At 44.2% G+C, this 19,563-nt stretch overlaps 1 protein-coding gene across 7 annotated transcripts in view; it reads right to left on the bottom strand.

Moving 5' to 3' along the window:
* Nucleotides 1-112: 112 nt before the first annotated feature.
* The window catches only part of spdl1 (spindle apparatus coiled-coil protein 1), a 50,054-nt gene continuing 30,603 nt past the window's right edge, over nt 113-19,563 (bottom strand). For 2 of the 7 annotated variants that reach the window (XM_061787152.1, XM_061787150.1), the window contains 6 exons: nt 19,114-19,220; nt 10,615-10,735; nt 4,592-4,658; nt 3,529-3,714; nt 3,374-3,449; nt 560-1,606 (listed from right to left, as the gene is read on the bottom strand). In XM_061787152.1, the coding sequence (XP_061643136.1) occupies nt 1,279-1,606; nt 3,374-3,449; nt 3,529-3,714; nt 4,592-4,658; nt 10,615-10,735; nt 19,114-19,220 (885 nt within the window). In that variant the 3' untranslated portion in view covers nt 560-1,278. The other 5 variants (XM_061787155.1, XM_061787154.1, XM_061787151.1 and 2 more) reach the window with 5 other exon arrangements.

The following is a 19,563-nucleotide window of genomic DNA, read 5'->3' as shown; positions in this document are numbered from 1 at the left end:
AATGCTGTTTTTCAGTAGCATACAGCACATAAAGCATTTAATCATACAATATATGTGAGGCCAAAAAGCTAAATTGCAAACAACTAATGATATACAAATTGTTCACACCAAATTTTAAATGGGATATTTTTTAATTCACTCTAAACAGTAAAAGTATCACAAATCACATTACATATTTGATTGATGCTGTCAGAGATGTAGTCAATGAACAGTATGGTATTATTCTAGATGTGGTGCATTGTATTGTTTAATAGAGCGATTGTTCTACTTTTTATTGCATTTGCAGCAGGATGGGTGAACTTTCTGACAATAAAAAAAAAAATAAAAAATATATAATGAAAATGTAAAACGTTGATACTACTGTATCTATGTATTAGTAGTGATCCTGTGTGCATGTACTCTAGAAGGTCTCTACTGTGGGGAACACTGGGTTTCCATACTGCTTTTAGAGCAGACATGCATCCTCTCAACAGTTTTTTTCCCCCTTTTCTCAGTTTCATTCTGCTCGTGGTGAACCTCCTTTTGCAGGTCATTGCAGGTGGTCCCATGAGAGCTGAGGAGGGAAAAAACAAAAACACAGTCCTCTGATTCTATGATGCCCTTGACCAAGGCACTGTGAATCGCCTGATCTTGCTCAAAGGATGCAACACTGTTTCTACGCTCCATCACTAACATCTCTCCTGCTTGTGTGGTGGTTGGTTCTCTGTGTTTTGTGTGCAAAAGAAATATATATACAGCGGAGTACAAACCTGATATGTCTGTGTAAACTCTCAGTCGTCCAGGTTATGGTAATCCACAAAGGTTGAATCAAGGCAACCGGACTGTTGTTGTTTGTTGACCAGGTTTCACTTTTCTTCCTAAAGGCTTTTTATGTTAAAGATTTTAGGTGTGGTCTCCCCTATTTATGCTTTGGTGGGTGTGTCCTCTGGGGGTGTTGTTGTTGCCCTGCTTGGTCAGTGAAACAACTGTCCTGCAAACCAATGAGCGGTTCACTCGTCTTGTGGCAAAACAGCTTGTTCGCGCCACTCTTCCAATGAGGCTACCTTTGGGGGGAGAGATGTCAGGACATTGTCATAGGCACACGATAGGTGATGCCTCAAACCGAATTTTTTTAGAGACGGCTTTTGCAGTTTGACATAGATGGTGTCTTTTACACCTCTTTCAAACCAGCGGTCCTCCCTTTCCAGAATTTGGACGTTTTGACTTTGAAGGAATTTTTCTCCAAATGCAAATTAAACATTGATTCTGGACCCGAAGAAGCCACTCTCCAATGTTGCGTCATGCGCCTGTGCAGCAGCTTCTTCGTCTCGCCAATGTAGAGGTCATTGCACTCCTCACTGCACTGCGTAAAACAACATCGCTGAGCTTGCTTCTCAACATTTTGTCCTTGGGGTGAACAAGCTTTTGTCCGAGTGTGTTCGTGGATTTTAAATGCATTCGTACGTTGTTTGGATACAACCTTCTGAGTGTCTGTGATAAACCAGGCATGTATGGGACTAGCACATTCTGCCTCCTTTTTTCCGTCTTCAGGCTCAGGTGTATTGGCTCTTCTCTTTGAATTGTGACCATGTTTGCCTTGGCCCCCCCAACAACGTCGCTGGCTGGCCTGACAACCAAACTGTGATTAGCGGCTCGTACATTGATGAAGAAGCCAGACACATTGACCACTGACACTTCAAACGTAAGTTGCGGTAATATGCTTCCATTCGGCACCAAGCGGTAGCCCTGCTGCTGAAATGCTGCACACCAGCATTGGGGCTCATTTAATTGTGGTTAAACAATTCTTGAAAAAAAACTCATGAAACAGGCCTCGACAAAAATGATGGTACCCTTCGTATTTGGTTGCAGAACCTTTTAAGGCAATCACTGCACTCAAACAATTTTTGTAACTTTAAGTGAGCCTTCTGCTATTCTCAGCAGGTATTTTGGCACACTGTGGAGCAAAATGCTCCAGTTGTCTCAGGTTTGAAGGGTGCTTTCTCCAGTCTGTGAACAAAGAGCTGATGTTCCAGTTTGTCTAATCTGTGCATAGGACATTTTCCCAGAAGCTTTGTGGCTTGTCAACATGCAGTTTGGTAAATTTCTGTCTCGCTTTTTTTATGATTTTCAACAGTGGTGTCCTCCTTGGACATCTCCCATGAAGTCTACTTTGGCTCAAACAACAACAGATGGTGCCATCTTGACCTTGGAGTTCACCTTAAATTTATTTGGTGGTTGTTCTGGGCTCTTTTATTACCTTTCATATTATCTGTCTCTTCAATTTTCCTCCTGCGGCTACATCCAGGGAGGTTGGATCTAAATAATATGTGTAACTGTAGTCACAGGACAAGCTGCTTAGAGATGGGGTCTTATAGCCTTTACCTTTAACAACATGGTTGTTTATGATTTCCTTTCTGATCTCCTTCGCTTCCTCTGGTCGATGTTTAGTGTAGTACACACCATGTCACCAAACAGCACAGTGATAACTTCTCACCCTTTAAATAGGCAGACTGACTGATTAAAAGTTTGAAGACAGTTGTGACGCTAATTAGAGGACACACCTTGTTTGAACTGGTCCCCATAATCAATTTATTTTCAATCGTTTATAGGGGTACCATAATTTTTTTTAGGCCTTGTATTTTAAAATAATTCACTTGAACCACAATTCAAAAGCACTGTCTGATTTTCATTGGTTCATTTTCATAACATTTGTATTTATTATTACTTGTGTCAAATTCAAGTTATCTGTGTGACCACTGTGGATTTTTAATTCATTAACAGTGGGGTATCAACTACTTTATCCACGTGTATACACCCATCCATTTTCTTTACCGCTTATCCACAGTTGGGTCGCGGGCTGCTGGAGCCTATCCCAGCTATCTTCGGGCGGGAGGCGGGGTACACCCCGAACCGGTCGCCAGCCAATCGCAGGGCACATAGAAACAAACAACCATTCGCACACACATTCACACCTACGGGCAATTTAGAGTCCTCAATCAACCTACCGCGCATTTTGGGACGCGGGAGGAAACCGGAGTGCCTGGAGAAAACCCACCCAGGCACAGGGAGAACATGTAAACTCCACACAGGCGGGGCCGGGATTGTATATACCGTGTGTATACAGTATATGGCAATTATCTACCAACTATTTTTGCTCACTTTCAACCTGTTTGAGCTATTTAAACCTATGACATTGTAATTATCCGGAACCATCAGTGTTATGGCCGTAGCAATTTAGTGTTAAGTGATTTCCGTAACGTCACTGATGGTGTAGTGGTACACTCGCCTGACTTTGGTCAATTCTGAAGTGGGTATATTTATCCTTATACTGTAACTTTTTTATTGATTTTTTTTACCCTGTATAAATACTATCGTTCACAGCACAATTTCTGACCTGGGATTGGGGATCAAAACAGGGTCACCCTCACAGATCTTGACACGCTTGGCTGATTTTGGCCCTGCGTCAAATCCTAAAAAAAAAAAGAATAATTGACTGTACGTTACTATAACGTTAGAGAGCAGCAGTGCAAAAATACATCCAAAACACACCCTGTCGTGGAAATGCTGTCTGGCCAGTAGGACACTTATCTGTCTCAGGGTGAAGAATCACAGTATGAGTGATGTCCGCTCCCTTTGAAATCTGCTCGCCCTTATCAAGTGCAATTCCTTCAAATGATGGTACAGTATCGACAGGTACTTTCTCTCTCTTTCTCCTCTGGAACAAATCAGTTGTCTCTACAGACCAAATTACAAAATCAGTCATCTTTAATATGGTACTTGAAATGGTAAGAAAATAACATGGTTAAAGTCCCTGTAAAGTGAAACTAAACACACCTCACTGAACTTTCTGCTGTCACTCAATCATTTGTATGTCCAGCATATGCTGACAATTCCCATATCCGCTTAAAGGCTTCGGCGGCTGGAATATACATGATCCCACTGAGGCATCGCGGGGCTTTTCCATGCCGAGGCGATAGCAGGCTTTCAATACGTAACCGTCTCGCTCTGTGTTGGTCCGTGTAACAGAGACCCGTCAGGGAAAGTTAACCGCTTATTCAACACACATACAGTACTTCCTGCTTGTTATCAACACACAATGCTTTGCATTTCAACATATTATGGTAGCCCGAATAACACAAAATACATAACAATTGGGAATTGAAATAACGAGGCCGAGCTGTTCTAAAAATTGTAGCATCCAGGGGAAGATGTGTTCTTCCAGTTTTAGGCAGTTTTTATATACCTGCACAGTGTCATGGTAAAAATGGGTCAAGTTGTCATAACTAAGTAACTCGCAATTGCACCGGATAGCCAATGATGGAATGAAGGCGCTCAGTACTTTATATAGTAGGGGAGAGCCACACCAAGTGCATACTTCGGCTTCGTTTTAGCCACACCCAAAAAATCCGGACAACTGAAATGGTCCAAGAGTTTCACGTTATACGCTGTATCGCAACGATTCAGTACTACATTGTTCTCGGTCTTTGCACATTTTCAATAATTCTCTTCAAACATATATCATGTATTTAGGAAAAAAGCAAGAACCTCGGAATTCACTTTACAGGGTCTTTAAAAAACATCTTGCAAATAGAAATGTTTTTTGAGCTATTACTTTTGGGTTCATATTTGTGTTGTAGCTCCTCTACTTGAAGCTGCAGTCGGATCTTATCGGACTGGGCCTATAAGAAGAAAACAAATATAGAGAATCAAACAAAGCATTTTTATGACAACAACAACAGAGATGCTTAGTTGTAATTTTGTTGTGTGTGTACTCAGGATGTAACTTGTTGAATGCTAAATGACCGGGGTCCAAATATCTGATGAAAAATGCAATGGATCACACTTTCTCCCTTTTCCAGCTGGACAGGAAAAATAAGTTTTACAAGCTTGAACACAGCCTTTGCGTAACATGTTTTGAGCTGAGGGGGAAAATGGAGTAGCTCATCTGTAAGGACTTGGGCTTGGAAGTCAGAGGGTCACGGGTCCGAGTCGCGCTGCGGACAAAAATGTAAAACTATTAACCAGTTGTTGGAGAGATGCTAATGTGCTTGCCGACTACTGTCGAGGTTCCAGAGGTGATGCCAGGTCACCTTACAATGTTCCAGACAGCAGGCTGGATGGACTGACTGGGAAAACCCACTCGAGTATCTGACACCCACAAGCAACAATGCGAGACCCTCAAGAAGCTGGAGGGTCTTGCGTATGCAGAGACCAGCACAGAGAAACATATGTGGTGCAAATCCTGTTCTGTCCCCTTGCATGCAGTGTGTGAGTGTGTTTCTCCTCATACCACACTAAGAGAAACTACTGTTTGGGTGAAAAACACACTCAACACACAACTGTAAATAGGATGCACATCGGCTGTCAAACTCCTGAAGTTTGCACACAACACCACAGTCATCGGTCTCATCAAAGACGGTGATGAGTCTGCGTATTGACAGGAAGTGGAGCTGCGGTGCGGCCGACACAACCTGAAGCTGAACATGCTCAAGACTGTAGAGATGATCGTGGACTTCAGGAGGCATCCTTCACCACGGCTGCGCCTCACGTTGTCCGACTGCCCTGTGTCAACTGTCGAGACCTTCAACTTCCTCAGAATTACAGTCTCTCTGGACCTGAAGTGGGACACCAATATCAACTCCCTCCTCAAGAAGGCCCAGCAGAGGATGCACTTCCTGCGGCTTTAGAGGAAGCACAGCCTGCCACAGGAGCTGTTGAGGCAGTTCTACACAGCAGTCATCGAATCAGTCCTGTGTTCTTCCATCACAGTCTGGTTTGGTGCTGCCACAAAGAAGCAACGAACAATCAAAACTGCTGAAAAAATTGTCGGTACCCCCTCCCCACCCTTGAGGACTTGCACGCTGCCAGAAGTAAGACAAGAGCATGCAAAATCCTCTTGGAACCTCCACATCCTGGTCACCTCTCTTCCAGCTCCTTCTCTTGGGTAGGCGCTATCGAACAATGCAAACTAGAACTAGCAGACATTCCAACAGCTTCTTCCCTCTTTCCATTAACTTCTTAAATAGTTGAAATACAATTCCAATGTAACATGCTGCTAATTTTTGTCTTGAGATTGTAGTCACTGTCGGGCCAATTATACATTATTCGTGCACTCACTAGTAGTCTCGTCACTACATTACTTAACATATCTGTTGTTGACCAATACTGGCCACTCGTGCTTGAGAAGTACCTGCACCATTTGCACAATTGACATTGTTCCAGATTATCACACAAGTAGTCACTTTAAACTGCATAAATGTATTGAAGTCTGCACCATTTGCACAATGGTCACTGCACCAGACTATTGTTGTATTAGTCATTTCAAACTGCTCTAAATTTGTAGGACTGGGCATCATTTGCACAATTGTCATAAATAAAAAAATTAAAATAATGTATCGGCATTAACACATTAATGGTAACCTTTTATTGCTCAGTGACTGTGTTTTTATTTCTCAAAAGTATTCTCTGTCAATTGACTGTCTGTTGTCGTACGGCTCCAACTACCAGACACAAATTCCTTGTGTGTTTTTGACATACTTGGCAAATAAAGATGATTCTGATAGTTTGTAAATAGCTGGTGTCAAATGTAAAACTGTTACACCGTTGACTATATTTAGCTAAACATCCCTTTTTCATTGTTGTTGTCTGTCTTTTGTAGAAGGAAAGCCTCACGGTTCCTACACGTTTGAGATTTCAAAATTCCAGACATTTTCCAGACGCTAATTTCCAGACTTCAAGAAAAAACAATAATTAGTGACATTAATCTCTGATTAAAATATATATTTTTTTCAATCTCTGATAATTGTACACATCAAAGGGCATTAACCAATTTATACCATGGTCTGTTGCCAACATAAAATACTGAAACGACTGTAGTGTATTTAAATAGTACCGAAATCAGAATTCCTTTGAGAGGACCGAGTGTTTTGAGATGAGTATTCAAGGCAAACATCTTTTCTTTGTATTGCTACATCAAAGGAATTCCTTCAGCCATTTGTATGTTTGTTAGGGTTTGCTTCCTTTGTCAGACAGTAACCTGTCCTGGGTTTACAACAGGGGTCCGGTCTTCAAAGAGAACTGTTTGGCATATTATAAGATAAGGTTACCATTTGTGTACCTGACCAGTCTGTTAGACGCCAGCAGGCGCGTGTGGGTATTTCACGGACACAGAGGGTCACCTTGCGGCCAGCAGAACACTCCAAATATGGTCATGTGGCGTGACCACATTCCGGGTAAACCCAGGGGCTGGGTTAATTCCACGCCCAGATAAGTAAACCTTTATAAACTGGCATCCAAGAGTTTCGGGGGCTTTTTCGTTGTCCTGGCTTTATAAGCAGCTGCTATGATACTAAGGCTTGTTCAATAAATCGAATTCGCCCAAAAGCCAAGTGTCTCGAAGTCTTCATTCATTCCTGCCCAACGGAAGCCGTTGTTCTCCGGGGGGGACCATCGACTCAGAACCACAGGTGAAAAAAATCCAGCACACGACCAAGTCACAATTTGATATTTTGTAGTCAAAATAGAACGTTTTATTCAAACAATTTATGTTCCCTTGCAACGCCTGAAGAGTCATTACAATCTCATAATGTTAAATGTTAAATAACCACAGATATGACAATTAAATCAGCTTGTATGATTACACACATATTTGCTATATTTATATGTGACGGTTGATGCAAGCTCTCAGGCTCTCTGTCGGTCTTCGTTGACTGGACAGCGGCATAAAATAGTCGCAGGGTATCATTCAAACATCAGCGGTCAAGTGTTCAGTTTGCATTTGTCACTTTTTGTGCCCGGAAGTGTCTCTGTGTTTTAATCACCGAGTTTGTTGTTTTCTTCACATTGATTTCATCCTTCACCTCCGCGAGTTGATTGAAATTTTACGGATTGAACCTTCATTAACTTGCTTCGGTCTCTTCATTTTCCCCTCAATTCCTCAGCAGCATGCCAGTCAAAGGTGTTGTGATCACCAGATAAAGTAAATGATTAAAATCACTCATTATCGTTTTAAATTCACTCATTTCTGTCCTCAGAGTGCTTCATTCACATTCACTTATCAGAAAATCTGACTGAGTCAGGTTGCTATGTTTGCTCAAATAATCTAACTACTAAGGATGCTGCGCATTCATTTGGAACAATGTAATGATTTTTTTTCACAGGAACTACTTGAGACGTTCAAAGGGTGTTTTTTTTTTTTTTATCAGCTGATAATGGACACGATCAGCTGATACCAATGGAATTTTCTGAGCCAATCAGAATCGATTATTCACCAAGACCATGGTATAATACTCTCAAACAAACATTGTAGCTGCACCCTAAAAAAAACAGGTCAATCTATATATTTTTTAAGATATTCATATTTTTTTTGTTTTAGAAAAAAGAGCTGTTGTAACATCCATCCATCCATCCGCTTCTCCTCACTAGGGTCACAGGCTGCTGTAGCCTATCCCAGCTATCTTCGGGCGGGAGGCGGGGTACACCCTGAACCAGTCGCCACCCAATCGCAGGGCACATAGAAACAAACAACCATTCGCACTCACATTCACACTTCGGGCAATTAGAGTCTTCAATCAACCTACCACGCATGTTTTGGGGATGTTGGAGGAAACCGGAGTGCCCGGAGAAAACCCACCCAGGCACGGGGAACGTCACCTCTCTGGCAGGGAAGGAGCCCGAGCCGGTGTGTGAGGTCGAGAAGTTCCGACTAGATATAGGTCCGACTCGCCTCCACGCACAGCTTGGGCTCTGGTACCAGTCCTCTCGAGAGGGGTTGGACTCTCTTCCACTCTGGAGTTGCCCAAGGTGAGAGGCGGTGTGGGTATACTTAATGCTCCCCGGTTCGGCGCCTGTACGTTGAGGTTCACCCTGGTGGACGAGAGGGTAGCCTCCTTCCGCCTTCGGTTGGGGGGAGGGGTCCTGACTGTTGTTTGTGCTTATGCACCAAACAGCAGTTCAGAATACCACCCTTTTTTGGAGTCCTTGGAGGGGGTGCTGGAGGGCCTTTTTGGCCTGTGGGACTCCCGAGGCAGCTGATGGGTACCGGCTGGCCAAGCGGAATGCAGCTTTGGTGGTCCCTGAAGCAAAAACTTGGGTATGGGAGGAGTTCGGTGAGGCCATGGAGAAAGACTTCCGGACGGCTTCTAGGAAATTCTGGTCCAACGTCCGGCGTCTCAGGAGGGGGAAGCAGTGCACCATCAACACGGTGTATAGTGGGGATGGGGCGCTGCTGACCTCGACTCGGGACGTTATGAGCCGGTGGGGAGAATACTTCGAAGACCTCCTCAATTCCACCGACACGCCTTCCCATGAGGGAGCAGAGTCTGGGTTCTCTGAGGCGGGCTCTCCTATCTCTGGGGTTGAGGTCACCGAGGTGGTTAAAAAGCTCCTCGGTGGCAAGACCCCGGGGGTGGATGAGATTCGCCCGGAGTTCCTCAAGGCTCTGGATGTTGTGGGGCTGTCCTGGTTGACACGCCTCTGCAACATCGTGTGGACATCGGGGACGGTGCCTCTGGATTGGCAGACTGGGGTGGTGGTCCCCCTTTTTAAGAAGGGGGACCGGAGGGTGTGTTCCAACTACAGGGGGAATCACACTCCTCAGCCTCCCTGGTGAGGTCTATTCAGGGGTGCTGGACAGGAGGGTCCGTCTGGAAGTTGAATCTCAGATTCAGGAGGAGCAGTGTGGTTTGCGTCCTGGCCGTGGAACAGTGGACCAGCTCTTCCCACTTGGCAGGGTCCTCGAGGGTGCATGGGACCGCATTCGACCGAGTCCCTCGGAGGGTCCTGTGGGGGGGTGCTTCTGGAGTATGGGGTAGTCAGAGTTTGGTCCGCGTATCCGGCAGTAAGTCGGACTCGTTTCCGGTGAGGGTTGGACTCCGCTAAGGCTGCCCTTTGTCACCGATTCTTTTCATAACTTTTATGGACAGAATTTCTAGGCGCAGCCGAGGCGTAGAGGGGGTCCGGTTTGGTGGCCTCAGTATTGTATCTCTGCTTTTTGCAGATGATGTGATTCTGTTGGCTTCATCAAGCAGTGACCTCCAAATCTCACTGGAGCATTTCGCAGCCGAGTGTGAAGCGGCTAGGATGAGAATCAGCACCTCAAAATCTGAGACCGTGGTCCTCAGTCGGAAAAGGGTGGCGTGCCCTCTCCGTGTCGGGGATGAGATCCTGCCCCACTTTCAAAAATGGTGAACATTTAATCAAAAAAAGAGAAGCTTCAAGCTGTTTAATCCCACTCCTAGTTGACGTTTATGGTCAAACTAAGCATAAAATCAACAGAATTGTACGTTGCCTTAGGAAAGTCCCCTAGCTAAATGCTAACAAATGAACGACCAAATGAATGGAAAATGCCACTGACATGCTTAACAGCATCGACAGTAGCAGTTTTAAGAAATTGAGATTTTAACGCATATGGTGGAAAAACACATATAGACAGATGATAGAACATTACTCACAGACATATATTCTTCATCCTCTACAAAAGCGACTCATATTACAGCAACTTACCAAGTGGTAGAACAGCAGAAGAAGAAGTCTATTCTTCTTCGTTTGTCTGCATGACTGTACTATACAGTAGTAACTCTTGGTGGCCAAGGCCGACACACTGATGGATGAAACATTAGATCATGAGGCCTGTACCTGTTTGAGAAGACGTTCCTTGGTGAAGAGTTTCCTTTCCAGATCCAGAGCTTTCTGGCTTTCTGACAAAGACTTCATCCTTTGCAGAGAAAGTTCAGCTCCTACACGTTCCACATCCTTACTGCACACATGGACAAGTGAAAAGATGCGCACAAACAGTTCAATAAAAGTCAAAGAATAAAAGAACCAAGCTCACCTGATTATAAATGTATTTCAGTCTCCTCATAAAAAGTTCAGGGAGATATTTTTTTTTTTTTCCATTTTGGGAAAAGTTTCCCAGTCTGCACAATGCCCTGTCTTGGCATGAATGCGCAGTGACGTCGTTTAGGCACGGGCTCAAAACAGAGCTCGTCTGCGATGGAACTCTTGATTTTAACTACTTGTAACTTCTTTTAATCAAGCTGTTGTTTTAATAATAGTGTAAAAAAAAAAATAATAATCGCAACTATTGTGCTAACTAGACGACTGACCTCCATCCTGATAAATTATGTGATGTTTATACAGATCTGCATGTCACACATCTGCAAAAGGGTTGTTCCAATTAAATATAGTGCACATATACACACCAGATCGGAATAGATTACGCCATATGTAAAACAATTGACCAGAGATCTTCAATCAGAATGATTTCAGTCAGAATGACAAAAAGTCCGCATGTAAACCCGGCTAATGTTTCAGCACTTTTTGTACAACTTGCTGTTTTCTAACAAGGAGCTGAATGGCAAAAACAGGTGTTTGATCAATGAATGGGCCAATACATTTTCTGGTGCAGTTAGAATTAGTATTTAAACAGTCCTTTTCATCACGCTGTTCACATTTTGACATCATGATACTAAGGGTGTATTCACATCTGGAAAGTTCTTTGATTCGCTTCCATCGGTCCAGACCAGAAGTGGACTTTTTCTTTTTAATTTGGTGGAGTTCACATTCACATTGTTCATTTTGCAAGCGAGTTATAATTTGGAAACAAAGCCACGCATGAGAGTGGGATTCGTCCACCTCCCTGGCATCACTGGTGTCACAGACGCGGAGGATTCGTCCACCGTTCCTGGCGTCTCCTCCGGCATCCCCGGCGTCTCCGACGCAATTACGTTCCAACAACCGGCTGCTGTTGCACCCGTCCTTTGAATTTACTTAATTTGAACATGTACATCAGTTGCACGTGATTAAGATGTGTTCAAATGACAATTTACCCCACCTCTCGGTCATTTGAACACATTTTATTCATGTGCCACCAATGTACATGTTCAAATTAGTACATTCAAAGGGCTCTTTTTTTTCAGTGCATGTGATGGAGTCCATCCATCCATCCATTATCTGAGCCGCTTCTCCTCACGCGGGTCGCGGGCGTGCTGGAGCCAATCCCAGCTGTCATCGGGCAGGAGGCGGGGTACACCCTGAACTGGTTGCCAGCCAATTGCAGGGCACATACAAATAACCATTCGCACTCACATTCACACCTACGGGCAATTTAGAGTCTCCAATTCATTCATGCATGTTTTTGGGATGTGGGAGGAAACCGAAAACCCACGCAGGCACGGAAAGAACATGCAAACTCCACACAGGCGGGGCCGGGGATTGAACCCGGGTCCTCCGAACTGTGAGGCTGACGCTCTAACTAACCAGTCGTCCACCGTGCCGCCTGTGATGGAGTCATAAGAAGCTATTATGAGGACAACAGGCAGCATAAATGATCACCTTGATCAATTAATAGGTGTCCTCACAAATAGCGATTCATTAAATACACTGGTTAACAAATTAATTCTGAGTCCTTGCCTCTATTACATTGTTGCAATCAAATGTTGCCGGGCATTAATTGTTCATGAGTGCTAATTGTTCATGTGTCTCTGACGTGCAGATTTATGATAACAGTTTACCAGCATCACCTCTAAGTGTCGTCAGAAACGTGCGTACGCCAGCCATGAAGTTGGCGTGAGGCAGCGCCCATTTACAGTGCTTTCACTCTTGATACATCTGAACTTTGCCGTGAAAAAGAACGTACGCCACGTTTTTGTGCGTACGCACCTTTTGTACATGAGGTCCCAGGTGTGTGAGGGCAGTGAAGACGCCGTCATCGGTTGACCGGTTGGACCGATATGCAAACTGGAAGGGGTCCAAGGAGGGGGGGGAGGGAGGACTTGATGTGGTGCTCGACTAGCTGCTCGAAGCACTTCATCAGGATGGGAGGGAGCGCTACAGGACGGTAGTCATTGAGGCAGGATAGTGACGACTTCTTCGGGACCGGGATGATGGTGGTGGCTTTGAAGCACGTGGGAACAACACCCTTACTCAAGGAGGTGTTAAAGATATCCATGAAAACATCTGTGAGTTCAGTTACACAGTCTCTCAGAACACGACCAGGTATGTCATCTGGGGCCGGGGCCTTCCGTGTGTTGATCCTGTCGAGTGATCTTTTCACGTTGTCCCGGGTCAGTGTCAGCATTTGGTCACCAGGAGGGGGTGGTGTCTTGTGTGCAGGGGTGCTGTTGTGTGCCTAAAAGCGAGAAAATAAGTAATTTAGCAGGAAGGTGGATGTGTCACAGGTCTGTGGTGAGGGTTTGTAGTCCGTAATGGTCTGAATACAACGCCACAAACTCCTGGTGTCACTGCTGTTACTGAAGCGGTGGGCAATCTTCCTGGAGTACTCCCTCTTGGCCTCCCTGATGCCACGGGACAAATTGGCCCTGGCTGTCCTCAGGCCTTCCTCTTCACCAGATCTAAAAGCCGCGTTGCGGACCTTCAGTAGTCTGTAGACCTCCCCCGACAGCCATGGCTTCTGATTAGCGCGGAAGGCGATGGACTTCGTGATACTGACATCATCCATGCACTTGCTGATGTACGGAGTAACAGTCTCTGTGTACTCCTCTAGGTCTGTGATGGAATTGTAGGTGGCAGCCTGTTTGAAGATGGTCCAGTCTGTTGTGACAAAACAGTCTTAAAGTGCCTCAAGGGACCCTTCTGGACACACTTGTGCATGTTTCCTAACCGGTTGTGAGACTGTAACCAGTGGTCTGTAAGCTGGCATTAACATAACAGTGAGACGGTCTGAGGCGCCGTTGTGGGGGAGGGGAAGGGCCTTGTCGGCCCCTCTCAGGGGGGGTAAAAACATTGTCCCCGTGTTGGAAAGTCAATGTTTGAGAAGAGTTTAGGAAACACAGGCTAGGGGTCAGCATTGTTAAAGTCCCCAGCTCGGATGAGGAAAGCATCTGGGTGGGCCGTCAGCTGTTCACTGATATGATGGTATAGCCCATTTAGCGCCTCACTCCTGTTATTGCTGGAGTTTGGATGAATATAGACTGAAGGGCAGTGAATTCCCTCGGTAAATAAAACTGCCGACACTTCAGAGCCATAAACTCCAGTAGCAGTGAGCAGTGTTGACTGACCAAGATAGCGTCCCGGCACCAGGCGTCATTGATGTAAACACACAGTCCGCCGCTGTGAGTCTTGCCTCCCACGAGAGTTCTGTCTGCTCGGTAGCATGCTACCCGGTCGAGCTGAATGGTGCTGTCTGGAACACTGCTGTTAAGCCATGTTTCCACAAACACAAAAACACAGCACTCTCCCACAGTTTTACAAGTAGAGCGGAGCAGTTGAATGTAATCCATCTTGTTGTCCAGAGAGCGTACACTGACTAACACGATGGCGGGAATAGCCGGCTTCTGTGGTTTAGCCGCTCCCCTAGCTCCGATACCTCCGCATTTGCCCCGTTTCTGCTTCCTCCTTCGCCGTCTGTGGCACCTCCATTCTGTGCGCAATGCAGGAGTGGGGGTCGGAGTTGTTGTAGGAACCTAGAGTGGAACGCAGTTCCATAACTCTTCAGTGAGAGTTTAACGAGCAGATGACGAGCAGAAGCTTACGACTGTATCTGTGTCTTGGAACATGAAGACGGACTAAAACACTTGGACGTATAAGACGTTTGTGTGGGATAGAGAGCAGCCGGTGCGTATGCACGCGCCGCCATCTTGTGCAACAAGTCTGTCAGCAACAGTCACATTACAGGCTTTAGTCTCCCATCAATCTTTGTGTAATACAGAAGATGATTAGAGAGGCCGCTTCTAAAAGACGGCTTCAACAATCTTTGACAATGATTAGGTGAGGTGAAATAGAGGATTATTGCAACGACCTTACGGAAAGAGGCTTTAACCTCTCTCCTCAAACCCTTACCTAATCTTAATCCAAAAAAATCAAGAAGAAGCTCGTTGAGGGAATGGCCGATCTGATCAATCGAATATTCCTTTTGAATTGGATCTCTATCATGTTTTGGATTTTCACATTTTGGACTGTTTTCATTTAATGCAGCCCTATGGGCGGCACAAAAGCCATAGCAAACTGTAGGCCGGTCCAAAGCCCAGATAAATGCAGAGGGTTGCGTCAGGAACGGCATCCGGCTTAAAACTTTGCCAAACAAATATGAGCGTTCATCCAAAGAATTCCATACAGGATTGGTCGTGGCCCGGGTTAACAACGTCCGCCACCTGCGCCCTGCAGGTTGACGGCAGGGCGTCAGCTACTGTGGGTCAAAGTCGAAGAAGAGGTGGAAAGCGGGTTCTTCGGCAGAAAGAGAAGAGGAAAGCACAGAGCCTAGAACTGAATGTAGGTACTTTGAATGTTGGGACTATGACAGGAAAATCTCAGGAGTTGGTTGACATGATGATTAGGAGAAAGGTTGATATATTGTGTGTCCAGGAGACCAGGTGCAAAGGCAGTAAGGCTAGAAGTTTAGGGGCAGGTTTTAAATTATTTTACCATGGAGTAGATGGGAAGAGAAATGGAGTCGGGGTTATTTTAAAAGAAGAGTTTTGTTGGAGGTGAAAAGAGTATCAGATGGAGTGATGAGGCTGAAACTTGAAATTGAGGGTGTTATGCATAATGTGATTTGTGGCTATGCCCTAGAGGTGAAAGAGAAATTCTGGAAGGAGCTAGACGAAGTAGTTCCGAGCATCCCAGACAGAGAGAGAGTCGTGATTGGTGCAGATTGTAATGGACATGTTTGTGAAGGAAATAGGGATGATGAAGAAGTGATGGGTAAGTACGGCATATAGGAAAGGAAGTTGGAGGGACAGATGGTGGTAGACTTTCCAAAAAGGATGCAAATGGCTGTAGTGAACACTTTTTCCCCAGAAGAGGCAGGAACATAAAGTGACCTACAAGACCGGAGGTAGAAGCACGCAGGTGGATTACATCATGTGCAGACGACGTAATCTGAAGGAGGTTACCGACAGTAAGGTAGTGGTAGGGGAGAGTGTGGCCAGACAGGATAGGATGGTGGTGTGTAAGATGACTGGGTGGTGGGGAGGAAGATTAGGAAGACAAAGGCAGAGCAGAGAACCTTGTGGTGGAAGCTGAGACTGGAAGAGTGTTGTGCATCTTTTCGGGAAGAGGTGAGACAGGCTCTCTGTGTACACAAGGAGCTTCCAGAAGACTGGACCACTGCAGCCAAGGTGATCAGAGAGGCAGGCAGGAGAGTACTTGGTGTATCTTCTGGCAGGAAAGGAGAGAAGGAGACTTGGTGGTGGAACCTCAAAGTACAGAAAATCATACAAGGAAATAGGTTAGCTAAGAAGAAGTGGGACACTGAGAGGACCGAGGAGAGGGGAAAGGAATACATTGAGATGCAACACAGGGCAAATGTAGAGGTGGCAAAGGCCAAACAAGAGGCAGATGATGACATGTATGGCAGGTTGGACACTAAAGAAGGAGAAAAGGATCGATACAGGCTGGCCAGACAGAGGGATAGGGATGGGAAGGATGTGCAGCAGGTTAGGGTGATTAAGGATAGCGATGGAAATATGTTGAGTGGTGCCAGTAGTGTGCTAGATAGATGGAAAGAATACTTTGAGGAGTTGATGAATGAGGAAAATGAGAGAAGGAATAGTAGAAGAGGCAACGATTAGTTAGGGGGAAGAAAGGAATTAAAGAGGATGAAAAATGGAAAGGCAGTTGGTTCTGATGACATTCCTGTGGAGGTATGGAAGCATCGAGGAGAGGTGGCTGTGGAGTTTTTGACCAGCTTGTTCAATAGAATTCTAGCGCGTGAGAAGATGCCTGAGGAATGGAGGAAATGTGTGCTGCTGCCCATTTTTAAGAAGAAGGGTGATGTGCAGAGCTGTGGTAACTATAGAGGAATAAAGTTGATGAGCCATACAATGAAGTTATGGGAAAGAGTAGTGGAGGCCAGACTCAGGACAGGTGTTTGCAGTGGTGAAGGGGGGGGTGTAATCACTTTTTCACACAGCGCCATGTAGGTTTGGATTTTTTTTCTCCCTTAATAATGTAAACCATTTAAAACTGCATTTTGTGCTTATTTGTGTTGTCTTTACTAATATTAAAATTTGTTTTGATGATGGGTACCATTTAAGTGTGACAAACATGCAAAAAAAATTAGAAATCAGGAAGGGGGCAAACACTTTCACACCACTGTAACTTCAGTCACTGTCAGTCTTTATTATTATACAAAGCTACGGTATGCCAATTACGTAAGACAGGCATCACCAACACGGTGCCCGCGGCAACCCTGTAAGTCGCCCTCACCGGTGCGATGCGGCTTAATTCTTTTGTGTTGCTATTCTTAAAAAAATAAAATCAAATAAAATAAAAAAAGAAGCGCCACTTAACAGTGTTCTGCAGCTAGCATTTTCTGTTGCTGTTGGAAATGACAGTATTTTAAAAAAAGAAAGAAATAAAATTCAGGGTTCAAAGGTCGTATTGTAGCGCGTGCCCAAACCGTAGCGTTCGTGGAGCTAGCAGGCAGAACGACGCTGAGATGATTTAACACCCCAAAAACATGGCAGACAAAAGAATGAAAACATAACTTTCACAGCGAATGGGAGGACAAGTTCTTTTTCATCACTGTGAAGAAATCCCACTCGTGTCTCATTTGTGGAGCGACTGTGGTGACGCCGAAGCGGCAGAATGTGGAGAGTCTTTTCCGAATGTGCGCCACAAGCTTCCATGCTAACTACCCACTGTGACCCACAATGACCTGATAAACTTAGTGAGTTGAAGGCAGCTTTGTGCAAACGGCAGTCTTTTTTCACTAGACCGGTCAAAAACGCCCTGAAAGTAACCAAAGCCTCATTTAGAGCTCCACTCTTCTTGATGATGAAAAATAAGGCATTTTCAGACGGGGAGGTTTTAAAAGACGCAATGACTATATTGTAATTGCAAAACAGTACTAAAGATGAGAACTATGAAACCGATGTAATCTCCACTTTCTCCGATGTCCAAATGGGGACAACTACAATCCTTAGAAGAGTGTCGGCTATGACTGGGAACTTGGCCAATCAGCTGGACTGTGATCTGGAAGTGAAACTGAACCATTTTAACTGTGAGCTGCAAGGCAAAGGTAAGACTGTTGCTGATATGATAAGTGCTCTAAATGCATTCAGAGCTCAGATGAACATTTTTCTCTGTGCATTTATAGAGACAAAAGGGGCTGTGCTGCACTTTGCTTCTGTGCAGATGGTGCTGAAAGACAATGCTTTTGGATCTGAGACTTTGGACAAAATTGTAGAAACGTACTCTCAAGTCATGAACAATAATGGTGCACATCATGCAGTGCCAGGCTTCCCACTAACAGAAAAAGAAACAGATGTTTTCAGGGGCAACATGGCAGTGCGATGACACAATTAAAAAAGTTGTTGGCCCCTGACGTAAGACTACACACTACATCATGCGTGATCCAGCGCTATGAATGGACAAGTTAGTGTAGAGGACCTTTGTTTGACTTTACATTTTATATTAATTGCTTTGTATTTATTTATTTCAGCAATTGTATTTTTGTAATTGAATTTTTAAAATGTATTATTTTTTAATTTATTATTATTTTTATTTATTTTATTTTACTTTAACCTCCGCAACGCCCCCCAAAGCCCCACAAATAGATTCCAGTCCTGTGGGAAACACTGCACCACAGAGTGTCATCGGCAGGTTGCAACAGAGCTACAGATACTGGATGAGTCAGAAAGGCACAGAAGTGGGTGACCTTGTAAATTTTCCTGGATCAAACACCTTTTGTGAATTTTGCCATACAGCTCCTTGTAAGAGAACAGCAAGTTGTGCAAAAAGTAATGAGTTAAAAACAAAACAAAAAGTCATGTTCAGTGGAACAGTTGGACATGCGAATTCAAAAGTTAAGACAAGGCAAAATTAACTTCACCTCTAAAGTTTCTACTGCATTTTAGGTTCATCCCGAGGGTTAGGGTTAGGGTTAACCCTAATTTCACTTGAAGGCAGATATCCCTAACTTTGTGTATGTATGATAGCAACACATGAAATGAAAAGTCCTAGCTTGTTAAAAAAATGGTTAACTATTTAATCTAATAATATAGTATTACTATGCCAATACTTAATGAAAAAGATTGTGGGGAAAAAAAGTGCTTTGACATACTGTAGATCTGACCTCCTGACCTGAACAGTTAATACAACATGCTCAAAGGAAATGGGAACCAGTTTGCTTATTACATTGCTTATCATCATCCAAAAATTAATTTTACTCACACTGCATCGTCGAGTTTCATTTTGAGCAGGTCAGTATAAAACGTTTCATCACGGCCATTACCAATTTCTGAAGGACTTGCATTACTCTCCTGGGTCTTCAACATTACCTACATACAAACATATTAACACAATTGTTTATCTTCCTTTAATATACAGTTCATTAGTTTACAAGCTACTACCCATTTAATGGAGGATGATGAGTAAATAAGAGGTGGTCTGTGCACTTTTATCTACCTTCTCATCCAAATTAAATGGGTTCTTCATTGACACATGAACCAACACACAACAAGGTTTTGTGTCATCCTGTTATCTGTTGAGCAACACGTAAAAATATAATGCTCCAAGCAATGTCTCCATGTTGTTAATATGTAATGTGTTAGCTCTGATTTGTAGGATAATGAAAATAAAGTCTTATAAACAAGCAAATAAACCCACAGCACAAAGCAACAG

This window comes from Phyllopteryx taeniolatus, chromosome 10 (assembly GCF_024500385.1).
Source record: "Phyllopteryx taeniolatus isolate TA_2022b chromosome 10, UOR_Ptae_1.2, whole genome shotgun sequence".
Taxonomy (NCBI): domain Eukaryota; kingdom Metazoa; phylum Chordata; class Actinopteri; order Syngnathiformes; family Syngnathidae; genus Phyllopteryx; species Phyllopteryx taeniolatus.
This window is presented reverse-complemented; position numbering and strand designations above follow the sequence as displayed.